This window comes from Ylistrum balloti, unplaced genomic scaffold (assembly GCF_031769215.1).
Source record: "Ylistrum balloti isolate Yb309-2 unplaced genomic scaffold, AGI_CSIRO_Ybal_v1 Utg370450, whole genome shotgun sequence".
In the NCBI taxonomy this organism is placed as follows: domain Eukaryota; kingdom Metazoa; phylum Mollusca; class Bivalvia; order Pectinida; family Pectinidae; genus Ylistrum; species Ylistrum balloti.
In genome coordinates, this window is record NW_026782299.1 from 703,106 (window position 1) to 727,945 (window position 24,840).

Below are 24,840 nucleotides of genomic sequence, written 5' to 3' on the forward strand. Positions count from 1 at the left end.
GATATTTATACATGTGATGTTGACAGTGATTGTCTCCCCTTTGTTTAAATATCTATACATGTAATGTTGACAGTGATTGTCTCCCCTTTGTTTAAATATCTATACATGTAATGTTGACAGTGATTGTCTCCCCTTTGTTTAAATATCTATACATGTGATGTTGAAAGTGATTGTCTCCCCTTTGTTTAAATATCTCTACCAGTGATGTTGACACTGTTTATCGACCCTTTGTTAAAAAATTGTCCTTGTGGTTTTGACAGTGATGGTGACTGGGACTTTTATTGGTGTGACCGAGAGTGGCTCCACCAGAATTACGACACCATGTTCCTCCATGAACACCAGAAAATTCTACACTTTCGTAACCACTATGAGGTATAAATTTTTCATTTTAACTAAACACTCAGAAGCATTTTCTATAGTGTAGGCTCTTTATGTAGACATTTACTTTATTGTAACTTAATTTTATAAGTTTTCCAAAGTTAGATAAGTTACTTAGCTTTGCCTACATCTGAAATAGTAACATATATAAAGTCATACCATTGTCTCTCATATACAAATACTTCAGGAGTCAGTGTGAAAATGGTGGATCCAAGGTACTGATATTGATTGTCTGTTGTTCCTTTCTCTTCGTTTGGAAGAAATTTCATTAAAATGTATTTGTAAAATTACATCAAATGAGATTGATTTTTGGGGTTATAGATTTAATATCTAGAAGAGCTGACATAGTCAGAATGTCAATGTTATACTTCAACAACATTCTTCTTTAGAAATTTTTTCAGTAAAATATCATGTGTACAGAAAATTCCAGAAAGAATAAGATTTCCTTATCATCAGAACTATAAATGTAGGAAATTATCATTTAATCAGAATAATGAAATTGAGAACTGAGAATTTTCTAAATCAAATTTTACAGTTGACAAGAAAAAATCTGATGGTTAAAAATCTTAAAAGACTGAAAAAGCAGACAGAAAGAGAACAGGGGAAATCTGAGGGACTAAGGTAAGAAAGAGGACAAAGGAAGGGAGTCTGTAGGACTAAGGTAAGAAAGAGGACAAAGGGAGTCTGTAGGACTAAGGTAAGAAAGAGGACAAAGGAAATCTGAGGGACTTAGGTAAGAAAGAGGACAAAGGAAGGGAGTCTGTAGGACTAAGGTAAGAAAGAGGACAAAGGGAGTCTGTAGGACTAAGGTAAGAAAGAGGACAAAGGAAGTCTGTAGGACTGAGGTAAGAAAGAGAACAAAGGAAGGGAGTCTGTAGGACTAAGGTAAGAAAGAGGACAAAGGAAATCTGTAGGACTAAAGGAATAAAAAGAAAAATGGAAATCTGAGGGACTGAAGTTAAAGATCACTTGGCTTTAGGTTGTATAGCATGGTGATGTACTTACATAGACATTACCTCCAATGTCAACTCTCTTTTATCCAACACTAAGCTAAACAAACTGAATTTATGTATAAGAACATCCACTCATGACCCTCCCACATGCTTTGATGTACCTGTCTACTTACTTGTCAAATATGAGAATCATTTGGATATAAATATATATATATATACACGTTAGATAAAGGAGTAGAGTATCCTGTCCACACTGTTGTTCACACATAAGTGATGTTTGATAATTAGTAAACACACTACCCAGATTATAGGACGAAAGGGAAATTCTCATCAAGAAGGTGATACATACTTAGTAGAATTATCCTTAAGTAAAAATAGGCTGTATCAGCAGTAAATATAACAGATAGATAACTACACAGATCAAATTTTCAAAAGTCATTTATAGGGCTCACTGTTTACTTTAAATACTGTATCTATGGAGATGACTGGCCATTAAATGTTGACGTTTTATGTCCCAAATCTAGTGTGTCCATACTGTAAAATCCTGTTTTCACATGGTTTAATTTTCATCATTTTTCAATGTTTTCACAGAATCCCAGCTTTCCATAAATCTATCTACTTTATTCAGATATCTTTACAGTATTATAAATATTTTTTCTGTGATGTCTTTTACAGTTTTGATTTCCATCCGACGACCTATGAACTTCCAGTAAGTATAAATTCAGACTTTGAAATAGAATAAGTAAGATGATGTTTGTTCAATTCATGATTTTGTCAAAAAATAACTGAAAAAGAAGGTTCTCAATTAAAGTACATACATTGATATCAGTATTGTGTACACCATTAGTGGTACCAAACACACATGTATATATATCTATTTCAGTCTGAGTACCATGTACACCATTAGTGGTACCAAACATACATGTATATACATCTATTTCAGTCTGAGTACCATGTACACCATTAGTGGTACCAAACATACATGTATATACATCTATTTCAGTCTGAGTACCATGTACATCATCAGTGGTACCAAACACACATGTTTATACATCTATTTCAGTCTGAGTACCATGTACACTATTACTGGTACCAAACACACATGTATATACATCTATTTCAGTCTGAGTACCATGTACACCATTAGTGGTACCAAACATACATGTATATATGTTGATTTCAGTCTGAGTACCACATATTTGTGGAGGAATTCAAAAGAAATCCTGGCATTACCTGGATCATGAAGCCAGCAGCCAAATCTCAGGGCAAAGGCATATTTCTCTTCCGGCGACTCAAGGACATCACAGATTGGAAAAAGGTACATTATATAGATATTGGTTTTCATGATATATAACCAGTTGCCTGATCCCTATGAAAGCTTATATGAAATATATGTCTTCTAAGTTATTTTGACACTGATTTATGTAAATTTTTCAGAACATCAAAGAAAATGATATATCCATGTCTGACAATAAGCTTATCTATGTCTCTAAAAGGATTTGTGAGAATGCTGTAATAAAGCCAACTTACTCTTAGAGTTGAAGTTTGTGTGAAGACCTCTAGGTTAATTACAGGATAAGTACAGTATATATATCATTTTTTGTCACCAGGGAGAGTATCAGCCCCTTACTGATACAACTAGAGAGGTCCCAGAGACGTATGTCGTACAACGCTACATAGAGAACCCGTACCTTATAGGGGGTCGCAAGTTTGACATCAGGATCTACGTCCTGGTTGTCTCTGTAAGTACCTAGTTTGATGTATTGTGGGAAATATTCTCTGCCTTCTTTGTGATTAATAATGATGATATATTCCTTATTTGGATGAACTGTTATATCTACGTATTTGTTGTGTTACAGTACAACCCCCTAAAGGTATGGCTATACAGGGACGGATTTGCCAGATTCTCCAACACAAGATTTTCTCTGGACTCCATAGAAGATGCCTGTATCCTTACTATCTAATTAAACTTTACTGGAATCTTGGCAGAAACTGTGAAGTCTACAATAGCCTTAATATATCATTCATCTGCTGTTTTCTTCCTTCATGTAGCTGTGTATTATTGTTATCATTGTTAAATATTTGGTTTTTCCTTGTCTGTAGTATTATAACATCTACATATAAGGTCAAGCTTAAGCCCGTTATAATTTGGGAAAAGTCTTTTTTTTCTATTCTATGTAAAAAGCTGTATTCAACAAAAATAACTTTTTATTTCTTCCCTGTGTTAATAAATTTGTCTGTCTAGTTCTACTATCAGCTGATATTCCTTAGCGCCTCTTAGATGTCCACCTGACTAATGTGTCTGTACAGAAGAATGCTCCAGATTACGATCCTGAGAAGGGCTGCAAATGGTCCACACTGAGGCTACGTCAATACTTGTCAGCCAAACATGGCTCAGAGGCGGTAGGTACTACTTATCATAAACAACAAGACATCACTGTCCCACAAGTGTATGGCCATTTGATTGACCTGTTTTTTTTCTATTGCATGCAAAAACAAGCAGCAGAGAGAATTTTAACATATTGCTAATGTAAAAATATTATAAAAGTGTATGAAGCAAGTGGCTCATTTGTGTCAAAGAGATTGAGGCAATAAAATAGAAGTTCTTATAGCACAACTAGTAGAAGAGATTGGGGCAGTAGAATAGAAGTTCTTATAACACAACCAGTAGAAGAGATTGGGGCAGAAAAATAGAAGTTCTTGAAACACAACTAGTAGAAGAGATTGGGGCAGAAGAATAGAAGTTCTTAAAACACAACCAGAAGTTTTAAATGTGAAATTGAGGGGCTTCATGCAGAATATATAGAACTATCTGAAGGTCTGGAGAACTTCTAAATGTCAAAGACAGTATGTTAATATGTGTCAGAAAAAGCTAAATCAAAAGTAAATATTCTGAAAATTAATTTGCATATAAAACTGTTTCAGGTGAAGAAAATATTCAAAGGTATTGACAATATCATCACCAAAGGTTTACAAAGTGTTCAGAAAATTATCATCAATGACAAGCACTGTTTTGAGATGTATGGTTACGACATTCTGCTAGACAGCGACCTCAAGCCGTGAGTTTGATATCATAAAACATTACAGAGAAATGTGAATCCATCTATTGTGTCATGTCACATATCTTTGATTAGTTAAATCAATGTATTTTTTTTATTGTATTTCAAAATGAAATCATAAAATGCACAGCTACAACCAACAATAAATTTTCAGCTTATGTTTCAAAATAATCACAATAAGTTACAATTAGTATAGTTAATTAATCATTCATTATTAATTACAATGATGATTTTTTGTTGCTATGATACAAGTTGATGGTGTCATGTATTTCTGTAACAAATAATTCTTTAATAAAAAGATGTTGCTAAGATGTTTACTTATTGTAGTGATAATCATATTTTTATTGCTTTGATGACTATTTGGATCTTTGATCAATATTGCTGTGTGTGTATTGATGACCTTTGCCTGTATTGATGACCTTTGCCAGTTTTGATGACATGGCTCTTTATAACCTTTGTTCTGTAGGTGGCTGATAGAGATCAATGCCTCCCCGTCTCTCACTGCCAGTGGCAAAGAAGATTACGAACTTAAGTTTGGTCTACTGAATGACCTTCTAAATGTCCTTGACCTTGAGAACAGGTGAGTTGCTGCTGGAATTGTTTAACAATAAATGTAATATCCACAACTAAACTTTGAAAAATTAGAGTTAGTTCCCTTTAAATTTAGTACATCACTTCATTGTCTGAAGTAGTGCATTTCAATATTTATATATATATTGATAATAAATATATAATTTTTCAAACTGGAGATAAATTAATGTTTTTTATTTACCTAAAACCTATATGGATATAGTATTACCATATTTATGCAGCAATTAGCCCTAGGCTGGTAATAAGCCCACCCACATCCATTGGAGTTTCAATGGATGACCAACATTTTCTTTATGTTTGTCCTATAGTAGCCCATCCCCCCTACTTTAAGTCAGAGGTAACATGTAGTGGGATAAATACTGTGTAAGAAAATATTGTTAATATCAATAATGAGGAACTGCTTTGTCATGAATTCTGGATGTGACTAACCATTGTTATGCCCTGTTGTAGACTTACTGGTAAGGAGAAAAGGATCGGGGGCTGGGATCTCCTATGGGATGATGGGCCAGTACTAGCGGACGATGGTAACATGGAATGTACAACCAACGGTACCTCGGTCACCACTGCCAACTCCTTCTTAGGTAAATCTATAAATACCTTTTTATCAGATATATATTTTGTAAGTTTAATTTGGAAATATAACAATTGTAATAATTCTTAAAATGAACCATAAAAAGTGAAATAAAATGTCAACTCAGCAGTATTATGGAACATGATTTGATGCCTTCTTTATTAACAGGCTGCCATAACGACAGAAAACGACAGTTACGCGAGATCTACACAGCAGCACAAGCAATCAAAAAGACGTAGAAAACAACGATAACTTGGTACAGATTTACCAATAACTTGTAACCTGGATTAGAGAATGTTGTCTGTTGTTGTAGAACAATAGTTATACTGCTAATCCCTTATAAAGTTGTCCACCATGACTTGGGTTTGGTATGATAAAAAGACCATGTTACAGTCTGTACATCTGATTCATAAAGTCACCAGTTAGTCACTGAAGTTTGGCTAGATCAACTCAAGTTCATATTGGATGCCTAAGGAATCTTAAGAAACTTTTTCTAAGGCTGATGAATCTCTTTGACCCGTTCCAGAGAATTGTGATAATACCCGGTACATACAAACCGTCTGTGATGTGATCGTACATGTGTATATTACAATGATATAAGATAAGCTGTACTAAGGATGTGTGATTATGTACCATGTATGAAGTTGGATCCCCTGATTAAGTAGATCTATATATTTTGATATTTATTATCTTCATTAACACATTTCACTTGCTTTAAATGTTGATGTATTCGTTCAATTATCTGTGTAATTAATGTTGGTATTTCATGTATCTGGTGAAATAAATTTATAATAAAATATGTTTGAATGATTGCCTTTGTCAGGGATTGTATCTCTCCTATCTATCTGAGACAGTACTTATGATCCATCCATTACTGGTATTACATGTGGTCAGTTCCTTACCATCTGGTACCTTATGTAGTTCTAGTACGGGTCATTTCAGAGATGAAGGTGACCCTGAAGTCATTGTCACATTCTAATCTTCTGCTGGTAGTGTTTTAAGATGAAGGTGACCGTATAGTCATCAAAATGTCACACTGTAATATTCTACTGGTTGTGTTATAGCATGAAGGTGACCATGTTGTCATGGAAACGTCACACTGTAATATTCTACTGGTTGTGTTATAAGATGAAGGTGACCATGTTGTCATGGAAATGTCACACTGTAATATTCTACTGGTTGTGTTATAAGATGAAGGTGACCATGTTGTCATGGAAATGTCACACTGTAATATTCTACTGGTTGTGTTATAAGATAAAGGTGACGGTGTTGTCACGGAAACGTCACACTCTAATATCCTACTGGTTGTGTTATAACATGAAGGTGACCATGTTGTCATGGAAACGTCACACTGTAATCTTCTACTGGTTGTGTTATAGCATGAAGGTGACCATGTTGTCATGGAAACGTCACACTGTAATCTTCTACTGGTTGTGTTATAACATGAAGGTGACCATGTTGTCATGGAAACGTCACACTGTAGTCTTCTACTGGTTACGTTATAACATGAAGGTGACCGTGTAGTCATGGAAACGTCACACTGTAATATCCTACTGGTTGTGTTATAAGTTTTTGATTTCCCTGTATACATTATGCATCTCAGTACAATAATGTGTGTACCAGGGAGAGAACGACAACACTGAACACAAAAATGAACATTAGTTATAAACTTTATTCTCCAAATATGATGTCAATTAATAACTGATACATTTAACCATGGGAGACTTATATACAGCCATAAAAATATATATAAGATGTAGTTATAATGTGTATATATACAGGTGTTATGATGTATTCTCTAATACAGTATGAATAATGGTATAAAATCTATCATAGGAGATAAAGTTATTGGGTTAGTTATGCATGTATATGACATTAGCAATATAATTATATATGTTTGTGTTGGATCTATGAAATCATTATTGATCAAGAGAAAATTTGGGACTAACACGACATTAGATAAGAATATATCAAGCATTCATCAATAGTTCTACACACTCAGTGTCAGTATAAAACAGTAAGCTCTGTATTAAATTCTTCAATCTGTTCTATAGACTGGAGAATGAGAACAGCTGTGACTGGGATAAGGCAATTCAATCTGTTTGTTTCTATTGATATACACTGCACTTGGTAAAACAACATCACTGATGTATTAAACACTCATTTAAGTGGCAACTCATCATAGTATAACACACCAGGTAAAGTGGCAACTCATCATAGTATAACACACTAGGTAAAGTGGCAATTCACTTTAGCATAACACACTAGGTAAAGTGGCAATTCACTTTAGCATAACACACTAGGTAAAGTGGCAATTCGCTTTAGCATAACACACTATGTGAAGTGGCAACTCACTTTAGTATTACACACTAGGTAAAGTGGCAACTCACTTTAGTATTACATACTAGGTAAAGTGGCAACTCATAGAATAACACACTAGGTGAAGTGGCATCTCAATTTAGTATTACACACTAGGTAAAGTGGCATCTCACTTTAGTATTACACACTAGGTGAAGTGGCATCTCACTTTAGTATTACACATTAGGTGAAGTAGCAACTCACTTTAGTATTACACACTAGGTGAAGTGGCAACTCATAACAGAATAACACACTAGGTGAAGTGGCATCTCACTATAGTATAACACACTAGGTGAAGTGGCAACTCATAACAGAATAACACACTAGGTGAAGTGGCATCTCGCTATAGTAGAACACACTAGGTGAAGTTGCATCTCACTTTAGTATTACACACTAGGTAAAGTGGCATCTCACTTTAGTATTACACACTAGGTGAAGTAGCAACTCACTTTAGTATTACACACTAGGTGAAGTGGCAACTCATAACAGAATAACACACTAGGTGAAGTGGCATCTTACTATAGTATAACACACTAGGTGAAGTGGCATCTCACTTTAGTATTACACACTAGGTAAAGTGGCATCTCACTTTAGTATTACACACTAGGTGAAGTGGCAACTCACTTTAGTATAACATACTAGGTGAAGTGGCAACTCATAATAGAATAACACACTAGGTGAAGTGGCATCTCACTTTAGTATAACACACTAGGTAAAGTGGCATCTCACTTTAGTATTACACACTAGGTGAAGTGGCAACTCACTTTAGTATAACACACTAGGTGAAGTGGCAACTCAGCATAGTATAACACACTAGGTGAAGTTGCAACTCATAGTATAACATACTAGGTGAAGTGGCAACTCATAATAGAATAACACACTAGGTGAAGTTGCAACTCACTTTAGTATAACACACCAGGTAAAGTGGCAACTCACAATAGTGAAACATACTAGGTTAAAGTGGACACTCACTTTAGTATAATATTACCTGAATTTACTTCATGTAAAAACAAATTACATGTTATACTATGATACAGGTATCAATTGAAGACACCTGTATGTTTAAAGACTTCAAGTGATCCTCAATTACCTGTGAAGCAAAGATGATTACATGATAAATTTATTATCTAGCATGACACACACTGATATCTTAAATTCCTTTGATTCAAACCATATTAATAGAGAGCTCTTCATGATGTTGTGTGTGGAAATTCAAACTGGTTAAAAAGATCAACAAATTGCATACATGTATGTGTACTGCCTTAAACAACTAGGTGGCTCAAGCTTTATCAAAGAAATGACTGAACTTAGTGTTCAAATAAAATATTAACCCTTAAAAATATCCATTAAAACTTTTGTATGAAAATAAACATAAATATAATAATGATTTGAAATGCATGTAATTAAAAACCTACGGATAAAAATTGATATTTAAATGAATCAAGATAAGAGCACATCTGATCACCTTACTTGTGGTTTAGGCTTGAGAATTGTCATCACTTTGACTTTCTGTAATGGAGAAGCAGTATCCTCTCTAACACAATACAAACTCAAGGTTCCTGATTTGGTATCAAACCCTTCATTATATTGCACACATATTATAAAATGAATCACTGAATATAATTATTCTTGAATGGTTTAAAAAAGTTCTCTTAAATGAAGTGTAAAACCACTGGGGTGAAGCTGAATGATACAGGCAGTTCAAAATGACATTATCTATATAAAGATATAAATGTACATCTTATTGATAAAATCACATTTGCTAATTAGGCAGTGCCTATTTTATATCAAATGTAACATGTCACATTCTATAAACAGTGGTCCAAATATCACAATAGTTTTTATATATAACTATACAAAACATCCATATAGTAAGTGATTTTCTTTATATATTAAATCTTCTCTGTATATTATAAATATTAAATTTTGATATTCGTATTTGTCAACATGCATAATTTTTTTTATATCTGCTACTGACACCATTAATACCCTGTATGAGATCGTTTCCCTTCATAAGACTTCACAGTTATTATGTTTTAAACTCCTGCTTGATAAATTTTTCTAAGAGATTAAAAGTAAAACAATGAACAAAATTCTAAAAATGTATTTCAGGAACAAAATGATTCCTTATTTAATTGACTCATGAATATTGGGTGTCTCAATCTTGTCATCAGTGAACATGTCATTTGAATGTCAGGATCACCAATCGTTGGTACAAATATACATTGTATTAAAGCAACCTACATATGACCTTGACAATGACCTTGTCTGGAAGAAAAGAATTGACCAGAACTTGACCATATGATACAACTACATACCTAATTAGTTCTATATCTGTATCTATTAGAGTACATGAGCCGAAACATAATTATGATGGAATGACAAAATGGTGGAATAAAGGCCAAAGGTAACACGATAAATCCCCTGACCATGAAACTGTAGGGGGGCATAAGAAGAACAGTTAAGGCTGATTTAAGGCTTACGAAATAAAACATCTGCATGATTTGTATGTACAGTGTATCAAAACTTGTGACAAGATGGACGGAACAAAGTAATCAACACTCAGTATTATCTACTGATGTTCTCATAGTCATTCTGTCCTGGGTACTCCAAACTAACATGTGAACATTTAAACCAAATGATTTTTAGTCTAGGAAGCACAGTATCTTACAGAGATTTGTCACTAGAAACACGACAAGATGGGATGGACATTTTAAAAAACAAATTGTGTACCATGAACAATGATAAACAACAATATTCTTCCAGAATTCTCACAAGCTGGTGATGATACTACACCACCGTGTACATTCATATATTCTTTTTACAAATCTTCATTACAAACTCCTTTTTAAGACAACATTAATGATAACAGTATTCATGTTAAAATCAGACTGACTTACATAGCATTACATCACAATGATATCTGGTAAATCACAAAACAACAACATGTAAACACATCTCTCTGTAAAATTTGAATTTAATAATGAAAAATTTGATAGATGTCTTTATGAATAGGACTTATCTTTTATGATTTAGATGATTCAATTTTAAGGCAATTGGAAAGGCTCAGTAATAAATGATCACACAGAAATGTATCATACTGGGATTTATCAAGTAAATGTTTGCAGCTACAATATCACTTTTCATGGTCCTAGTAAAAGGTAAAGGTCAGAGGTCATTTTTAAAATTGGCGATCAGAAGTCATGCTTCGTACAAGGAAAGGTTTGTGACATGCCTATGGTTAAGAGGGGTCAGAGGTCATGTATATTGAGAGTGAAGAGGTCACAGCGTCATGTCTATGGTAAAAGGGGCTTTGAAGAATCTTCTGTCATGATCAAGCATGTTTATGATGGAAAGGAAACAAAAGTGATTGTTTGCCTGGTTTGGCTATTTTTCTACTTGAACATTTAAACCAAATGATTTTTAGTCTAGGAAGCACAGTATCTAGTAGTCTGAGAAGTAGGAATGCTGTGCAGAACTTCTGATTGTCTACAGAGATCTGTCTCTAGAAACACGACAAGATGGGATGGACATTCTTCTGTCAGAGATCTGTCTCTAGAAACAAGACAAGATGGGATGGACATTCTTCTGTCAGAGATCTGTCTCTAGAAACAAGACAAGATGGGATGGACATTCTTCTGTCAGAGATCTGTCTCTAGAAACACGACAAGATGGGATGGACATTCTTCTGTCAGAGATCTGTCTCTAGAAACACGACAAGATGGGATGGACATTCTTCTGTCAGAGATCTGTCTCTAGAAACAAGACAAGATGGGATGGACATTCTTCTGTCAGAGATCTGTCTCTAGAAACACGACAAGATGGGATGGACATTCTTCTGTCAGAGATCTGTCTCTAGAAACAAGACAAGATGGGATGGACATTCTTCTGTCAGAGATCTGTCTCTAGAAACAAGACAAGATGGGATGGACATTCTTCTGTTAAGGTTTTTTCTCTGTATAAATTGTCATTTCAATTTTATTTCTTCGTAAAGATTTTGCCACTTCTTGAAAGTGCTATAACATCACAATCTGAGAGCAGTGACAACACACACAAGGTTTTGTAGTAGATAACCATTATTTATAAGGGGATTTAAGAAATACCACTACCAGAACATCAGCCTACTAAAACATAATTCTATACCCTATGGTGTTGGTATGCAGATCACAGACAAACTGGTTCATCATTCACTTAGTTATTTTAAAATTTATGTCTATACTCAAAAACAATAGCTACATAAGCAACATCAGAACACAAGCTATTCAGAAATACATAGCTACAATGGCAACACACTGGCTATATTAGCGACATCAGAACACTAGCTATTCAGAAATACGTAGCTACATTGGCAACTCACTGGCCATATCAGCAACATCAGAACATAACCTCTGGCTAGACTTTGTATGATAATCTCTATATTGCGTATCTTTTGGTATTGGTCACATACATAAAGCCATACAGAACAGTAAATCTCTAAGATTTCAAGGAGGACTTAATACACAACCAAAGCAGTAGCTACCTGAGGACTGTTCATCATAAAATAACCTGTAAATCATCACACTTTATCGTTCATACCATCACTTCTCCTTGTGACAAAATACTTCCGAAAGTAGAGCTGGTCATTTGTTCAGTAGAGCGACATCTGTTCTCCACGAAAGTCCAGGAGAAGCCATTCCACTTTGTGTGTGTGTCTCTGTAAGTACTACTGCTTTATATTATGACACAAATACATGTGTGATAATGATCAGTTTTGAACTAATCATCAGGATGAGGGTATACAAAAATCTCAACGAGTTGTGACAGACTGAAGGGATCAACTGGTAATGTTAACAAAACAATGTATCAACATGGCTGGAAGTCAATAATGGTTTGTTAGCATCGCGTACCATCGTCTTCACTGTCATCATCAATCTGTGATGGGGTTTTTACTTTTGGGACTGAGAGAGCCCGGTTACGAGGGGCACGAGGTGGGGTGCTAGGAGGGGAGGGAGGATCGTCCTGTGCCAGTGTAAACTCTCCATCCAGACTGTCCATGGAGTCAGAGTCAGATCCCCTCTCCTCCTCCTCAGAAGTATCACCGAACACCCTTCTCTGTCCTTCCACTGTCAGGGACATCCCTGGAGCAAACAGACCCTCTGGCACTGTTTGTAAACTGTCTGGTTTTTTAATTATTGGCGGTGGAGGAGGTGGAAGATCACTGAAGTCAGATCTGTCTGGCGAGGTTTGTAATCCTGAAATACCTTGCCTTGGAGGTGGTCGACTGGCTACAGGTGCCTCAACTATACTGGAGGGACGGGATCGCTGACGCATTGGCTGAAGACCCAAGGGTACCCCTAGCAAGGTATCAGTGTCGCCTTCACGATGGATGTCCTCAGTAGAAATGCCAAACATAAACTGACGATGTTTTTCTTGCCAACGTTTTTGCTTTAGTTTCTCCACTTTCCTCTTCTTGTCAGCCTCCTGCATAGAGTGAAAAACAAGATGCATTAGCATATAAAATCTGTTTATTTTTTATTCAATATCTGAATTCATTTTGGTACATATACATATTTGTTAAGTCCATATCAAATTTATATGTTATTCTTAAGAATGCTAATTATTCTTACCCTTGGTTAAAATCCTATACTTTGACAAGTTTGTCCAATGCCCTTTGAAACACATTCCAACAAAAAGAGGCCAGTCACAGTAAAAATACAAACATTATTAGTAATCTAATTTTATTATTGTTCACTCTGAAAGTACTGGACTGAAATATATGTATATTTCTGTATGTTGTGTATGTAGTGATAATTGTAAGTTTGCGAAATTCATTATTACTTAATTTGTAAAAAAGCTGCAATTCACTAAAATTTGATTGCCCAAATTCAGCAGGTTTACAGTATATAACCTAGTGTGACTTGTGGAAGACTTCTGACTTAATGTGACTTGTGAAAGACTTCTGACTTGGTGTGACTTGTGGAAGACTTTTGACTTAGTGTGACTTTTGAAAGACTTCTGACTTAGTGTGACTTGTGAAAGACTTCTGACTTGGTGTGACTTGTGGAAGACTTTTGACTTAGTGTGACTTTTGAAAGACTTCTGACTTAGTGTGACTTGTGAAAGACTTCTGACTTAGTGTGACTTGTGGAAGACTTCTGACTTAGTGTGACTTGTGGAAGACTTCTGACTTAGTGTGACTTGTGAAAGATTTCTGACTTAGTGTGACTTGTGAAAGATTTCTGACTTAGTGTGACTTGTGAAAGACTTCTGACTTAGTGTGACTTGTGGAAGACTTCTGACTTAGTGTGACTTGTGAAAGACTTCTGACTTAGTGTGACTTGTGAAAGACTTCTGACTTAGTGTGACTTGTGAAAGACTTCTGACTTAGTGTGACTTGTGAAAGACTTCTGACTTAGTGTGACTTGTGAAAGACTTCTGACTTAGTGTGACTGACTTAGTGTGACTTGTGAAAGACTTCTGACTTAGTGTGACTTGTGAAAGACTTCTGACTTAGTGTGACTTGTGAAAGACTTCTGACTTAGTGTGACTTGTGGTAGACATATGTCTTAGTGTGACTTGTGAAAGACTTCTGACTTAGTGTGATTTGTGAAAGACTTCTGAATTAGTGTTACTTGTGAAAGACTTCTGACTTAGTGTGACTTGTGGTAGACATATGTCTTAGTGTGACTTGTTGAAGGCTTACCTCCTGTTTCTGTTTGTTGGCGATCGTTGTAACTTGCTGTAGTAGCTCGTCAATCTTTGACTCGGTGGAGTCTACATCTATAGAGGAGAGGCAAAGAGCACGGTTCATAGGAAAGAAGTCATAATTTTCCTCCTCCACCAGTTTACAGACGTAGAGTTCCATGGCTGTGTAATCACTTGTCTTCACATCATCAAGGTGGATAAGGAAGAACACATACGCCCACATATTGTGTTCATTTCTCACATGGTGGTCAAATCCCTACAAAGTTATCAGGCAGTGATCAAACAACTCACAATCATGACTGATGAAAACTTCTCACTGATTTCTTCATTATTTTACATTTGTATATTATTACACTCGGAAAAATTAAATTGTACTTTGATCTCGTGAAGGATTGAATTACTTATTTCTATTTATAGTAACAGTGATTTTAACTTCTGTACATCTATTAGTAAAATATTACTGTCTGCACTGGTACATAGTTTTCTCCCTAACGTTTTTGTATAAAAGTTCTGTAAGATCTGACCCACCTAACTTGTTCACCTACCTTTCCTGTATGTTCAAAGTCGTAGCTATTTCTGCTACAGATAAAACAAGTATCTTTCATGTCTGACTCTGTCCTCCACTGTAAATAACAACAGTCAGAAAGTTACATTCAGTATTAAACATATGCTTAAGAGGTAGGGGTTAAGATTTGATTGTTATTTCAATTTAGAATTTTTTTTTCAGTAGATATCATGCAAATCACAAAAAGTCAATGAATATATTTAAGACATAATTCTAAATAAGTATAAAAAAAAGTCAGTACACCCCTGCTAGGAATTGAACCTGAAACCTTTGGTGTATTAGTCTTACATTCAATTGATCAAGCCAAAAGAAGTCCAGGATTTTCTAGGGTTACACTATACCTTGAGATCCCTGAGTTCGGAGAAGGTGTCGACAATGATACCGAAGATGATGTTGAGACCAATGGTGGTGATGAAAATGAAGAAAGATACATGGTAAAGTACAAGAGGCCAGAAATATTCAAATGAGTTCCTCAGCTCTGTCTGGTGGATTGTCTGTAAAATATATAGAAAGAGAAAGTAAGTATCAAACTCGGTAGATAAAATCTTCGTTTTAATCATGGAGTACATTTCATTGTTTAGTTCTAATTTCTTAATCAAGTCTGATTTTTAGATTGATTAATGCTAGTTAATAAATTTTTTATTGAATTTGGAGATCTCAAAGTGAAATTGGAGATCTTAAAATGAAATTGGAGATCTTAAAATGAAATTGGAGATCTTAAAATTTTCAATGCTCAAGTGAAAATAATTTTTTAAAGTTATTAATAGTTACTTTTATTAATGAAATGTTACAGCAGTTTTATTCTCTTTTAGTGATAAGTTACTGGATCATTGTTGGTAAACCTGTTTCCATGGCTCTGCACAGCGATCATCATACCTCAAACATGTCCCCAATAAGGCCGTATCTCATGACTGTGATGGTACATTGCCACAGGTTGGTACAGTATAGGTAGTCCCCGGGGGTGAAAAACTCCCGCAGTAAGGCAAACCCCACCAAGGCATATATGTATATCACAATCATCCCTAGGATGGCCACCCATAGTAGAGATATACCTGGAATTTTAAAGGTATAGAGATTAACCTACATTAAAAATAAACCTTGGAAAATTTCTCCATAGTGTGGAATAGTTGAAGAGACACATCAACTACATAGCTAACTCATATCAGGTGAATTGCAGAATCTCTTGCATGTGTTTGAAGTAGCTGAGCACAACAAAATTAACCTTTTTTTTTGCACTCCCTGTGTCTTTCTAGAAATTATTGCAGATATTGATATCTTACTTATTGTATGAAAACCTTAAAGCGACTATAATGTTAAAAAACACTATGAGAAAACGTTAAAAAATGTTTTATTTTCCAATAGTATGTTACAAAACTAAGATTTTCTGTTAATTACTAAAATTAAAAGTCACTGCAACCATTTTTTATTGATATCTAAATAAATAAAGAATGTAAACAGTGCGGTCCTGATCTAATTTATACATCATTGCCGCTCGTAACCCAGATGCTGCGCATGCGTATAAGCCTAGAAAGAAGCAATATGGCGGACGCAATACGAAAAGCCGATGAGGACCTAAGTTTCCTTACAGAAAGTGCCTGAAAGTGTAAGAGGAAGGAGTCAGACCAGAAAAGAGGACAGGCAAAAATTTATATTAGACAGGAAATCGATAGATGTCAAAATATGAAGAAGGATCTTGGACTGAATACGGATTCGGATTTGCGAAGCTGCTGCTTGACTGGTTAGCTTAACATTAGCCCTATAACTATAACGTATCCGCCTGTCAATTATTATAATCCAATATCCAGTGTTTGACACGTGAATATGTTATGAACAACACTACTAAAAGTGTTATCTGATAAATGTTAAATGAAAATAGTTGTGTTATGTGTTGAATTTACTATCGACATGTGTTTGTTGTTGACTGCAAGGTGGGGCCCAATTGGGGGTATTCGTTCTAAGTGTAAAAATATGACGGTACTGGTGTTACTGTAAGAATAACAACCATGATGATAAACATAGCCTTCATAATAAACAGTGCAATATCTACTAATGTGTACAGACAAAGTATCAATTCCTGCACAATGAGTTTTTTTCTTTTCTGATTGTATTTACCCCCTTTGGGGCCCCACTAGTTTAGCGCCCGCGATTGACATAGATAATTCTCGCACGACAAAGCCAAAACAAAACGAATTACTAAGATTGACTATTAAAAATGATATAACACTATAGAATCATTTACTGCAAACAATAATTAGCAGAAAGGCACAAAAGCAAGTGTCATACATAAGACATGTGCGTTTGTTCACCTTGTTATCCATTTTTTCTTTATGGCGGATGTAAATGACTTCGTCACGTGACAAGCCATGTGACCCACTCGGCTTTCTTTGTAATCAACCGAGCGTGAACACGTTTATAAACAAAAGGCAAGATAAACAATGTTCCGACGCCGAAAATATGTACAAACAACAAATTATGGGCATGTGTATCCCTTTATTATGAATATCTTTTATTATTCATAAGCCGAATTCTCCATTTGCCGATGTTGAAATCTAAGGTAATAGTCACTTCAAAAAATACTTACTTACATATATTTAGTACAGCCTTGACTTATGACCTTTACTTACATACAGATATGTAGTACTGGTTTGTTTTATGACCTTGACCTACCTAGTACAGCCTTGATCTATGACCTTTATTTACCTAATACATACTTGATTTATGACCCCTGACCTACCATTCTGGGTGACAGCTTTAATAACTCCACTCAAGAGTTGGTTGTTGTTGACAATGTTCAGTAGATGGAATGCAAAAAAGTAACCATGGAAGAGAGTACCCATCACAGACATAGCCAGGAATACCTGAAAAATCAAAGGTTTTTCAAAACGTTATTAAAGACATTTTACTAAATGAAATAACAAGATCCCTTTCACAAGCAATGCCAGGTACACTCGTATACTTCATTAACAAGTCTTATTTAATACTCTGAGGCCATTATAGCAGAAACACCTGTCTTTCTGTACAAAGCTTGTAGAGGACTGAAATATGTCACCATGTACATACCACATAGTAAAATGTTGTGAAACTGAGGAACTTGACCTCCAGTTTAGACCCCTCCTCCTTTTTTTGTTCTCCTGAATCGTCCACCTCTTCTTTCTTCCCAAACCAGCCCCTAGAATGAATACAAGTATCTAATGATTGATACAATGTTTCTGGATAATACTGACAAAAATGCCTGTCCCACTGATATTGGGAAGTTCATCTCTTTCTGACCTCTAATGTAGATCAAGACTATATCAACACATTACACAGCAAATTTAAAAAACATTTACACAAAATTTGATACTAAATATATTGTCACTGAAATATTTTAATTTCTAATCATGCAACATTTTCATCAAAGTCCCCTTAAGATTTACCCATCACTCCATTAAACTCCAATTAAATTATTTCTCAATTAACTCCATTAAAAGTCCACTAAGATTCTTCAATGAACACCATTTGGATTTCTCTATTAAACCCTATGAAAATTTCTTATTCAACTACATTAAGATTTCCCCATAATATTCCATTGAGATTTCCTTATCAACTACCATTAGAATTTCTCCATTCAATCCCAATTAAAATTTCCAATCAACTCCATTAATATTTCCTCATAAAGTTCCATTTCGATTTCCTCACTGAACACCAGCAGGATTTCCCCATTAAACCCCAATTAAACTTCCCTATTCAACTCCATTAAGATTTCCTAAATACGTCATTAGGTTTTCCAATTAAAGCCAATTTAAAGCCCGAATTAACAATATCCTCATAACACTCCATTAAGATTTCCTGATTACCTGATGAGGTCAGTGATTTCTTTACAAGTTGGAAGACTTGGATGGTTAGACAGGAAGTAACTGATGAGAACAAAGACTGAGAAGAGGTTGTGTGTTCCTCCCAGGGCATACATCAGTATAGTATATGTTTCGGTAGGAATTCCCGATATTTTCGGCACTGGACTGAAATATATCAAACATTGTTCATATCAACAGAGATTCTATATGTCTCTATTCAATGCTTCTTTACTTTGGATGCAAGAAAGACTGAAGACAGATTACCAGGTGATTAAAATCAGATACTGAAGATCTACAAAATATTCATGTTACATGCGATGTTGGGATATTTTCTAATTCTAGACCCTGCTTAGAGTCTAGACTTTTCACTTCTACATGAGACATTAAGAACAGTACTAGTTTTACTACTATACTGGAGTAATGTCTCCGCAGACATCAGGGATCATTGAATTCTTTAATTAAAGCTAACTGAAAACTTTGAACCAATAGGATACAATTAATTTAAATTGATAATTATACATAACGTAGATTTTCATCTATCAATGGCTGCGACAATTCCAAGGTGATGAAAGAGTTTTTAAATGGAAGGTCTCGGAAGTCATCCTGTAACATAGGAAGTTCTGAAAGCCCTAAAAATGTAGGTGTTGAGCGAATTGTACACCATTGTTGAGAAATTAACCACTAGCCAATAAGAGGCACTAATAATCAACATTTCAACATCTCCAATATATACAGTACTATCATACAAATCATGTTCACTGTTACCAGACAAAAGTGGAATTTTTGTTCAATCTATTATATACTATTATCATTTTTAAGGAACAATAGGAAGCAAAGTTGGTTTTAAACAATGTTAATGTGTATCTAGTTTCCTGATATTAATTCTATACACCAAGCAAAACCAGATCTGAAAATTGAGATATCTGACCTAATACGTCCCACCTCTAAAAGTTGCCCCATTGCCCAAGTTGCTTGACTGGTCAAGTGTCTGTTGAAGGCATCATCACACACAAATTGGTTGTGATATATGAAAATCTAAATTGACATTGAACCATTTTGTAACATCACTGGCATTTCTAATAAGAATCAAAATCAGTAAATCAATTTTTCAAATGAAGACAATTCCTATCTTGACTGAGTTTAACAATCTCCCTGACACCCTTTACAATATAAAGTGACACATACTCCTTGAACACGTCCCAGTTGAAGGGAGGTTGGGTACTACCGGTGGAGCTATCAGGTGAAGGAGCAGGCGTTGATCCATATTCGGCCAACTTAGCGTAGTCCTCCTGGGTCGCTTTATTGTTCCACGTCAGTAACATCAGCAGGTTGATAGCCACGCTTAGGAATGTAGCCCCATAGTTCCAAAGTAACCTGCCAGGGGAGATAATCATGATACCGAATCATATTAAGGAGTAGAGTCAAAGTAAAACATGACATTGTAGATTCAAGACTAAAGAACCAGAGTTCTACAGCACCCTGATAGGGAAGATAACTTTCTCGGATGGACTATCACCCCGCATACCAAAGTGATTAGACACAAAAGATAAGTCAGCTATCAAATAAGTTTTTTAATACATTCTCTGATATCTGCTGATGAAGAAAATTTTGCCTACCATCCTTTTGTGAAAAGCATGGCTATAGGGTTGTGAAGTATGCGGCGTTGATAACTGATATCTTTCATAATGTCTCTGGTCCAACTCATTAGGTCACGAATCTTGTTACTTGGAGATGTCCGATCCACGTTCCATTTGAGTTTCTCCTTAACTTCATCACGTAGATAGTTCTTTAACAAAGACAGTGTAAGATAATATAACAAAAATCACATGATTCAGACATATGTTTTGTTTCAGATTATGATGTTGGATTATATATTCCTATCATCAGGGGACAAATCAAATATGATTTCTTGAAAGTATTATTATGTAAAATGAGACAAAATTGATAATTTACATCTTGTCTAGAACTACATCATATAAATTACACATGGGATTAGCCTACCTTGTTCTTCACTCTGAAGTTGACCTTCTGTAGAATATCGTCTTTGACAATTTCTATAGACATGGAATTTTTCTTGTAGAAGTCAAATGCTCGTCGCTGTTCCGGGGAAATGTCAACCTCTGGAAACACAGAAGATCATACAACAATAAAGGTCTACTTATAGACAGCACATCTTTATCTAATGGTAGGAGCAGCCAACAAGACATCCCAGTGGGAACTTGGCACCCACTACTGTTTTATCTTCATTTGGTCTTTAAAAGTTAGATATTTTCCTTTCTTTTCTCTTCTGTCCTCTAATCTGTGTTTAATCACATGAAATTTGAAAATTGCTTTCAAGAAATAGCAATGATAAGAAATAGCTTACATATGAAATTTGATTAAGATCTCTACAGCAATTCTCCAAAAAAACATTTTGTAAAATAATTTGTTTCCCTTCATCATTTTTTTTTTTTTTTTTTTGTAACTTGAATTACAGCACTTCTGCTATATGTTAATCATGCAAATGTGTTCTGACTATAAAAGGTACGAGACATACTCTCAGGCATGGTGGGGTCGATGTCGATCATTCTGGCAAGGATGAGGTAGAATGTGAAGCCAACCTCCATCAACATCTCCTTTGTACTGGCATTCTCCTTTTTACCAGCCTGACAACACAAAGTCACATATAAGATATGGATGGTGTTGTCTGATACCAGAATAAAGTTCTGGCTTCCACATTCACACAAGGATAAAAAACAATATAAAACAAAACTAATTTCTAAATAAACACTGAACAAGAATATTTTGTTACATTAATGGTGACCTAGATTTCACCATCTACACCAATTTTTTAATACATTTTGAAATAGGTCGAATCATTTACTTGAAGTTATTCAAATTTTTGCGATATATTTCATAGTGATGGTGGAAATCAATTCATTCATAAAGAGCTTCACTGCATCCCTCACATTTAGACCATTTTTTCCTGTAAAGATGAAGTAAATGTCTTCTTCCCTCATTACCATGTCATCAGATTAAAATGGTACCCTTGATAGATTAGTACTTACTTAAAATAGAAGATTACAAAACACGAAAACAATTAAATAACAAGCACAAAATACCTCTTATCTTTCTGTAAGTTTTACTGTAACTAAGCCTTACTCTGTAAGTTTTACTGTAACTAAGCCTTACTCTGTAAGTTTTACTGTAACTAAGCCCTACTCTGTAAGTTTTACTGTAACTAAGCCCTACTGTGTAAGTTTTACTGTAACTAAGCCTTACTGTGTAAGTTTTACTGTAACTAAGCCCTACTCTGTAAGTTTTACTGTAACTAAGCCTTACTCTGTAAGTTTTACTGTAACTAAGCCCTACTCTGTAAGTTTTACTGTAACTAAGCCTTACTCTGTAAGTTTTACTGTAACTAAGCCCTACTGTGTAAGTTTTACTGCAACTAAGCCCTTCTCTGTAAGTTTCACTGTAACTTAGCCCTACTGTGTAAGTTTTACTGTAACTAAGCCTTACTCTGTAAGTTTTACTGTAACTAAGCCCTACTCTGCAAGTTTTACTGTAACTAATCCTTACTCTGTAAGTTTTACTGTAACTAAGCCCTACTGTGTAAGTTTTACTGTAACTAAGCCTTACTCTGTAAGTTTTACTGTAACTAAGCCCTACTCTGTAAGTTTTACTGTAACTAAGCCCTACTCTGTAAGTTTTACTGTAACTAAGCCTTACTCTGTAAGTTTTACTGTAACTAAGCCCTACTCTGTAAGTTTTAGTTAAGCCTTACTGTAACTAAGCCCCCTACTGTGTAAGTTTTAGCCCTTCTCTGTAAGTTTCACTGTAAAGCCCTACTGTGTAAGTTTTACTGTAACTAAGCCTTACTCTGTAAGTTTTACTGTAACTAAGCCCTACTCTGCAAGTTTTACTGTAACTAAGCCCTACTCTGTAAGTTTTACTGCAACTAAGCCCTACTGTGTAAGTTTTTTAGCCCTTCTCTGTAACTGTAAAGCCCTACTGTGTAAGTTTTACTGTAACTGTAAGTTTTACTGTAGTTTTACTCTGTAAGTTTTACTGTAGCTAAGCCCTACTCTGTAAGTTTTACATTAACTAAGCCCTACTCTGTAAGTTTTACTGTAACTAAGCCTTACTCTGTAAGTTTTACTGTATCTAAGCCCTACTGTGTAAGTTTTACTGTATCTAAGCCCTACTGTGTAAGTTTTACTGTAACTTAGCCCTACTCTGTAAGTTTTACTGTAACTAAGCCCGACTCTGTAAGTTTTACTGTAGCTAAGCCCTACTCTGTAAGTTTTACATTAACTAAGCCCTACTCTGTAAGTTTTACTGTAACTAAGCCCTACTCTGTAAGTTTTACTGTATCTAAGCCCTACTAAGCCCTACTCTGTAAGTTTTACTGTAACTAAGCCCTACTCTGTAAGTTTTACTGTAACTAAGCCCTACTCTGTAAGTTTTACTGTAACTAAGCCCTACTCTGTAAGTTTTACTGTAACTAAGCCCTACTCTGTAAGTTTTACTGTAGCTAAGCCCTACTCTGTAAGTTTTACATTAACTAAGCCCTACCATGACTCCTGAAATGAAGTTCCCTCCAAAAGCAGCAATGGACTTGGCAGATTTGAGATAGCTGGTGGAGCCTTGAGGACCACTGTTTAAGACATCGTCCAGTTTAGGTTTGTCAGCCTGATGCATCTCATAACACTGTGTCATACACCTGTACAGGGCATTCTTGTCCAGTGTGTCTTTCACCTCCTATACACAGACAAAGTTAGAGTCATAGCCATATTCATTAAAGAACGTGATAAATATCACTTATATCATTTATATTTTGTACTTCTGAAACTATATTGATTAGCTTACATGCTATTTCTTGTAACTGTCCAATTCTTTTGACAGTGATAAAATGTACCTATTTATTACTGATATTTAACTACATGTATACTTGATATGCTTAAAATTGGGAACTGTATTAACCAAAAGGAAAATAATGAAGAACAGTCATTAACACAATAATAACCACATGAATATCACAATTGAGGAATACCAAAACTGTGTGTCTATCTAACTATAAAATATTGGGGTCTTACGAGCTCCTTTTGAACTCTAGCCTTCCTTCTTTACACTGTAGGAGCAAAACAAATATCATCCAAGAAAGAGAAGCAATGTCATATACATTCAATTTTGAAAATATTTCTTTACAACATACAAGTATTTGATTACTTCTTGCACATGACATAGCAAAATTTGAAGGTTAGTTTTTCAGAGACAAGCTGGCTCTCTAAAAAGTCTGGTTTTTCCCTTGCATTAAAAAGCTCCTCCATGGGAAAAGCTAGCATTTGAATGAGCAAAGCTGCAAAAAAGTGATATAACATGTTGTTTTTTATCAGCTGTCTATGACCTTCACAGAAGTTTTAGACATAAAAATTAAAACCATAAAGATCTGATGAATCTTATGTATATCTGGAGCTCAATATAAGGGCTGGTTATGAAGTACTGGTAACAGTCATTGTAGGAGTATGGAAGAAATGTTCAGGGCTCAGGGTGGTCACATTTAAACATTGGAAAATATCAACAGGACGTTTGGCTAAAAAACTATACAACATCCTTTAACTTACAGTTCCATTGTAAAAGGTACTTACTAAGACCTGAGAGCCAGAAACTTAATCATTAAGCAGATTTCATATGATTTTAATGATGGGTTTGTAAAATGGCACCAAGCTGTTATTAGAAAAAATGACTGACTTGTGCAGTCAATTAAATGTGTTTCAGATTGAACTAAAAACAAAGTGTTTCCAGATCCTCAGAATTATCAAGTACCTTATGAGCAATCCAAATCGAGCAATATATTGTTAGTAGT

The 24,840-nt window shown here is 35.1% G+C and overlaps 2 protein-coding genes across 3 annotated transcripts in view; one reads left to right on the top strand and one right to left on the bottom strand.

Annotated features, from left to right (window-relative positions):
• Positions 1-85: 85 nt before the first annotated feature.
• LOC132555024 (probable tubulin polyglutamylase TTLL9) lies at positions 86-6,321 on the top strand. Of its 2 annotated transcripts, none has more exons than XM_060219360.1 (11): positions 86-372; positions 914-999; positions 2,007-2,040; positions 2,515-2,649; positions 2,942-3,073; positions 3,191-3,278; positions 3,613-3,734; positions 4,257-4,390; positions 4,857-4,970; positions 5,432-5,562; positions 5,721-6,321. In XM_060219360.1, the coding sequence occupies exons 1-11, from the start codon at positions 205-207 to the stop codon at positions 5,789-5,791; spliced, it is 1,215 nt and encodes a 404-aa protein (XP_060075343.1). In that variant the 5' UTR covers positions 86-204; the 3' UTR covers positions 5,792-6,321. The 2 variants fall into 2 exon arrangements, with proteins under 2 accessions (XP_060075343.1, XP_060075344.1); XM_060219361.1 differs by having other exon boundaries at positions 3,191-3,205; positions 3,603-3,734.
• A 6,461-nt stretch (positions 6,322-12,782) lies between these two features.
• LOC132555029 (inositol 1,4,5-trisphosphate receptor type 1-like) overlaps positions 12,783-24,840 on the bottom strand; it is a 148,139-nt gene continuing 136,081 nt past the window's right edge. The window contains exons 58-70 of the mRNA XM_060219366.1: positions 23,550-23,735; positions 21,529-21,637; positions 20,994-21,112; positions 20,609-20,778; positions 20,178-20,366; positions 18,996-19,157; positions 18,220-18,328; positions 17,894-18,017; positions 16,036-16,211; positions 15,501-15,653; positions 15,140-15,217; positions 14,593-14,850; positions 12,783-13,370 (exon numbers count right to left, since the gene is read on the bottom strand). Coding sequence (XP_060075349.1) covers positions 12,783-13,370; positions 14,593-14,850; positions 15,140-15,217; positions 15,501-15,653; positions 16,036-16,211; positions 17,894-18,017; positions 18,220-18,328; positions 18,996-19,157; positions 20,178-20,366; positions 20,609-20,778; positions 20,994-21,112; positions 21,529-21,637; positions 23,550-23,735 — 2,421 coding nt within the window. The remainder of the gene's footprint in view (positions 13,371-14,592; positions 14,851-15,139; positions 15,218-15,500; positions 15,654-16,035; positions 16,212-17,893; positions 18,018-18,219; positions 18,329-18,995; positions 19,158-20,177; positions 20,367-20,608; positions 20,779-20,993; positions 21,113-21,528; positions 21,638-23,549; positions 23,736-24,840) is intronic.